Source organism: Kryptolebias marmoratus, linkage group LG19 (genome assembly GCF_001649575.2).
Source record: "Kryptolebias marmoratus isolate JLee-2015 linkage group LG19, ASM164957v2, whole genome shotgun sequence".
In the NCBI taxonomy this organism is placed as follows: Eukaryota; Metazoa; Chordata; class Actinopteri; order Cyprinodontiformes; family Rivulidae; genus Kryptolebias; species Kryptolebias marmoratus.
The window spans coordinates 22,455,989-22,462,105 of NC_051448.1; the positions used below are offsets into that span (position 1 = coordinate 22,455,989).

Below are 6,117 nucleotides of genomic sequence, written 5' to 3' on the forward strand. Positions count from 1 at the left end.
GGGGGTGGGGTGGCTACCGAAACAGACGGCATAAACGTTGCAGGGTAAGCTAACACTGTTGTTTATATTCCTACCTTCGCTCTTTATGCTTGCATCTGGAATGAGTGAACAGGAGCTAAGCTTGCGCCGCCCACGAAGCAAGACCGGCCCGGCTGGCCCGACTCCGAAGCAGGGCTGACCTCGAAAAAATGCAGATGTGAGCGAGCCGAGTAGAGTGGAGCCGGGATCTTTAGGGTCCGTGTGAAAGGGGCAATTGTTACGTCAATGATCTATCCCATGAGTGAACGCAGACGATAATGTTTTTTGCCTTTGCCTATGTCTTGTGTGTGTTTGTGTATCCATTGTCAACATATTTCAATAACCACTGGATGAATTTTAATGAAACTTTCAAGAAGTAGATATTAGATCTACATCTGTTGTGCAGTTTTACAGCCTCCGCTTCAGTTTGGCACAGTCAAACACAGTAAGCACGTTGGTTTGTGCACGTGACCCAAAGCTGGGACGCAACACTGTCACTGGCTGCGAGCTTCGAGAAACGGTGGAGGCACTGACTGAAACAACAGTGTTACTATGTGTCTGACCAGCTGGTTGAAGGGACGGAGAGCATGACAGGGATTTTCTCACCCAAACATCAACGTTAACGTTCATTTAAGTTCGTCAAACCACGAAACACATGTTCAGTGACCCATTCGTGGTTTTAAATATTTTAAATGGGGCTGCCCCTTCCCCACCATTAAGTTATTCTATTCAGAAGTGTAATGCCAGAATAAACCCCAGATCTCAAACTAGAGGACACTGGGTTATTATATGACGACGGAGAAGGGAATTTGGGCAAAAGGTGGCTTCAATGAGAAGACCAAATTCATGGAATAAACTACCAGGACATGGAAGACGCTGTGACAATTCTTCAAAATTTAAAACAAAACTTACAACGTTGGTTAAACCACTCTTGTACTCGTTTATGATATATGCCCAGCCAAGTTTGTGTGATTTATAGTTGTAATGTCTATCATGTGTTATTTTACGGAACTTTTCAACGAATTGTGTTATTTTTTAAACCTGCCAGAGGACAACAGATAAAAATGAGCTGAGCTAACTCTAACATAGTTCTGTTGATGTGTGATGCAGTAATACTGTTTGATACCTTACTGTCCCTTTGAAACAAATCAAATCAAACAGCTTCCCGCTGACTGAGGCAGTTCGCTGACCTGCTCTCGGTTTTCTGGAACAAGCGGCTCTGCTCGGGACAATAATGTGCTCAGGTGTCGACCACCTGTTCGCAATCAGCTGATTAATAGAAAACAAGGCGCCATGTTGTTTGTGTTGAGCAAGTTTTCCCGACGCAGTTTGTTTTGTTTCTTCAGAGTCAAGCTGCACATCTGAAAGCCTTCACTTTCCCACATCTGTGTGCTCCATTAGCAGCTAAAGCCTTTAATGAGCCAAAGGTTTTACTGAAATTACCTGTAGAGGCTGCTCCACGACGGGACTCGGGTTCTGGTTCTGGTTGTGGTGGGACTCCTCCTCGCCGGCCTACAGCTGTCCTGTAGCTTTAATGACGGAGGCAATATTCAGCTGAACGGACCAGAACAACAAAGTTCGTCTTTGGACCTGCACGCGAGCAAAGCATGATGGGATATGTAGTGTTTTAGACCAGCAGGAGCAGATCAAACTCTGCAAACTACATGTAACAAACACGGAGAAAAGTTTATGAAGACATGTTTCTTAAAAATCCATCTAGACTATAGAAACCCGTCTCATTATTATTTACGGGAAGTCATACTTTGAGATGCTAAACATCCTAGATTTTTTATTATTATTAATGTGGTGGAAATGTGCTTCCATAAAAGGAAGAATTTTATTGTCAAAAGGTAATATAATATTTCCACCTTATTCTTATGTTTCTCTCAAAACTATTAGGAAAGTAAATGATGTAATTAATAATTTTATCTGGAGAAACAGATGAACTTAGATTAGATATATTAACTTAATACAAATCTCTGGTAGTAAAAATGATAACAACGGAGGTAAAAAAAAAATATTTGTGAATATAATAATATATAAAATGGCTGTGCAGGCTCTCCTATTTTGATTGACGTCTCTTTTGACTATCGGGGTTGATCTATGGTCTCTCCAGAACCAATAATATCCACAAACTGTCAAGAAGTGAAACTCACGCAGGGGTCTCCAACCCTGGTCCTCGAGGGCCACTATCCTGCATGTTTTACTTGTTTCTCTGCTCCAACACAACTGATTCAGTGGTTAAATGACCTCATGTTCTGCAGAAGCCTGTTAATCACCCATTGCTTCAAATCAGGTGTGTTGGAGCAGGGTAACAAGTAAAACATGCAGGATAGTGGCCCTGAGGACCAGGATTGGAGACCAGCTCCCTTCTCAACCCAATTCATTATGCCTCTATATACTAAGAGTTCAGTGTGTGCGTGTGTGTTTGTGTCACCTGGTGGAATAACAGAGCGATTACCAACAAAAGGAAATCTTTTCAATCAACAGTGATTTAAGAAAAAGACTGTAATTGTGCCTAATTTAATAATCAAATATGTTTGTTTCTCACAGTTTGATACCTTTCTTAAAAGTTTAAATTGTACTATGCAGAACCCTCATGTGACCATAAATATCAAGAATCTCAATGAGCACACAAAACTGAGCTGAAAAAAGGTTTTAGTTGTACCAGAGGAAAATAAACATTTATGAATCATGTATTGAAATGGCATATAGAGGTGTGAGTGTTTTCCTTTGTCCTTGCTGGAGTAGACGGGGTCTATTTCATTCATGTGGCACAAATAAAAAAAAACAAACAGCAGCACTGAAATACAACCAAACACTGGTATACAGACATAAAATGTCCTAACTGTCCTCATTTTGTGCCTCTTTAAAACAGAATATAAATGCAGACTCATTCAAACCCATCACAATCAGCTTCAGATTTTCTCCAACCCCCACATGCCCTTTTACTTTTACTTTTCCTGTTGTATAGTTCCTTAATCATTTCAGCCACCTACACTGAGCTTACTTTACAGTAACAGCTTCAGAGGCACATTAAACTCTCTGAAAAGGAAAAGCAGAATGATATTTTATCTGACTGAAAGGAAATAAACCAAAATCCTCAGAGGATCAAATGTATACAGTAAATGTAGACACCACCTCTCTGATGGTATCCATCGACGTAGGCAACCAAATAACTCTCACCACATTCCCTCTTCACAAACATTTTCTCTCAGACTCCACATCCCACTCTGATGCCTCTGTGCTCTCAACAACAATGTCCACTGATCTCAGTCCGGGCGACCCAAAAACTCAGGTTCCAGGGCCTTTTAGTCTGTCTCCATGGCACTGCTGTGCGTCTCCTTGGACACCATGAGTCTCATCAGTTTTCCATGGAGCTTCTCGATCTTCTTCACATCCTGGGCCTGGTCTGTCTTGTACTGTAAACACTGAGGGCAGACAAAGACACTAAATGAAGCCAGCAACGCCACAATGTCAGTCAAACTGCATTAAAAGGCAGCCATCAAACATCGGTTTTCTAACCTTTTAAGAATTTTTTGTACAACAGATACATTCACTTTGACAAATTGAAAAACATGTTATATACATGCTCCAGGATCACCAGAAAGGAGGAGTTAGTTTTTTTCTTTGTAATCTTGCTCCTAGACAATGACCCAAAGCATCTGTACAAGTCTTCATCATCATACTGTACTCTAGCCCTGCACACTGTTGATTATTATTTAAAATGCTTAATAATTCAAAAAAATATGAGTTTACTTTTGAATTAGAAATCTCTTAATTTCAGTGTTTCAATTTTTAGTCCAATATAACAATGACAGACTTTTCTCCTTTACTAGTTAAGAAAAAAAGCAGCAAGCTACAGGCATCTGAGGAAGAAATGGAAAGATGGCTGTGATAATTAGCAGAAAAAGGTTTCAGATCACAATCTCTACCTTCAAAGGATTGGTTGGTTCAAGTCTTTCCAATGGTTTCTATCAAATGTTCCTGAGTGAAACCAGCTCGAAGTGTTCAGAACATTTTTCATGAACACCAGAGATTTAAGTGAGTATGTGAACAGTTTGGTCATACACGGAGGGGGTTATTCTGCCCTTTTCTGACGACTGGTAACTTGTGCAAACAAAAAGCATGTCACAGCTGCAAAGCTTGGCCTGACAGAAACTGGAAATAACAGTACCAAAAAGTCAACCACTTAAACAGGCAAGTATATTTCAAGTATACCATAAAAACACAGGTCATTTGTTTTTTAAGGTGGTATCTCAATAGGCTACAATTGTTAGGAAACTAGCTGGTGACTAGAAATTTTGTGAAAATGGGGAGAAAAGGTGTGAATTTTCAGCTGCAGTCTCACTGAGTTCTGAGAGTTTGCAACCAAGTGGCTGCGTACCGAGTGATCAATTCTTGAAAATCTCAGCTAATTTTTGTTTGCACGGATTACAAAACTGCATTCTTGGTTGTATGTCAGAGGTCCCCAATCCCCTGACTGGTACTGGTCCATGGGTCATTTGGTACTGGGCCGCACAGAAAGAATAATTAACTTACAGTATTTCCATTTTATTTATTTTCAGAGTCCGAATTACATTTTTTTTTTAAACTGACCAGATTCTCTCCACTACATCCATCTATGACTCACTCTTGATGCGTGTCAAAACACTTACCTAGGTCACCTGATACGTTACCGCTAAAAACAGACCCACAAGCTAGTAAAATGAGTAAAATCAAACCTCTCTGAAGCTTTACATGGGATCATCTTGGTACTGAGAAACAGACAGCACTCCCACTGATTCAGCGTTATGGTGAGTTGTATTCTTTGTGCACTTTATATTTGTGGTGGATCTTATATTAAAGGACATATTTAAACATCGCCATATTGACCAGAGAACATCAGGGGGAGGAGAGGGTGTTATTCATGATGATAACGCAACACCAGGACATAACTAACAAAGCTGTGAGGACACGTTGGATTTACGTTTATTATGTTTTTAAAAATAACCCCGTTTTCATGCCGGTCGTATCATTTTATTTTGTTGTATTTATCTGCCACACCTTTAAAGGCCGGTCCGTGGAGCTAAAAAGGTTGGGGACCGCTGATTTAAACTACTGGACTACATATTTTAATCAAAGAAATTGATTTGGACAAGTTTCTCAATAATTATTAGTAATAATCAGTGTGGGTTTTTTTTAACCCGGACTATTAGCTTTTAGCTAATGTTTTCTGTCAGAGGAGAGCTCCCAGGCAGGTGTTAAAATAAAGATCTAGCGCTCCATAGACTGGTTGAAGACAACCACGACAACTTTGTGACGAGAAAACAAGTTGTTGCACAACAGGACTGCACACTTCTGTCAGGAAATTAAGAAAGACATTTAGGAGACTGACATGAATGCAGTTTGCCAACTAGTTTCAGCTCCTTCAGGAACATTTGTAGGTTTCCACAGTATATACCAGTCACATCTTGACTCATATCTGAGATATACTGTGGGGGATCTAAAATTTGATCTCCTACTGATATATTAAGTTTTCTTGCCTAAAGAAATGAACAGTCTAATTTTGATGGCAGTTTTATTTAAACAAAGAGAAAGAAAAACCTCAAATTTAGCAAAAACAGATTGGTTAAAATTTCTAAATTGATTTGCAAATAATTGAGGGAAACAAATATTTGATCTCCAAACAACCCCGCCAGAATTCTGACTCCCACAGATTAGTTATTTGTCCACATGGCACACAGATTATCATCAGACACTCCTGACCTCCCTCTCCCTGGGCTGCCACCTTACCATGGTGGAGGGGTTTGAGTGTCCCAATGATCCTAGGAGCTAATCTGTTAGGAGCTTCATGCCCCTAGTAGGGTCACCCAAGGCAGACAGGTCCTAGGTGAGGGGCCAGACGAAGTGCAGCCCAAAGACCCCTTATGAAGAATAACAGTTTTGGATGCAGTGTTCCCTCGCCCGGACGCGGGTCACCGAGGCCCCACTCTGGAGCCAGGCCTGGAGGTGGGGCACGTTGGTGAGCGCCTGGTGGCCGGGCTTTCACCCGTGGAGCCTGGCCGGGCACAGCCCGAAGAGGATACGTGGGTCCCCCTTCCCATGGGCTCACCACCT

General features: G+C 41.1%; 2 protein-coding genes across 3 annotated transcripts in view; both read right to left on the reverse strand.

The window, feature by feature from the left end:
- ephx1 (epoxide hydrolase 1, microsomal (xenobiotic)) overlaps positions 1–1,710 on the reverse strand; it is an 8,392-nt gene extending 6,682 nt beyond the window's left edge. Inside the window, exon 1 of one of the 2 annotated variants that reach the window (XM_017434110.3) lies at positions 1,462–1,710. The gene's annotated coding sequence lies outside the window, so the exon portion shown is untranslated. The remainder of the gene's footprint in view (positions 1–1,461) is intronic. The other variant, XM_017434109.3, reaches the window with a different exon arrangement.
- Positions 1,711–2,659: 949 nt separating this feature from the next.
- The window catches only part of srp9 (signal recognition particle 9), a 6,477-nt gene continuing 3,019 nt past the window's right edge, over positions 2,660–6,117 (reverse strand). Inside the window, exon 3 of the mRNA XM_017434115.3 lies at positions 2,660–3,449. Within this exon, the coding sequence (XP_017289604.1) occupies positions 3,330–3,449 (120 nt within the window). The 3' untranslated portion in view covers positions 2,660–3,329. The remainder of the gene's footprint in view (positions 3,450–6,117) is intronic.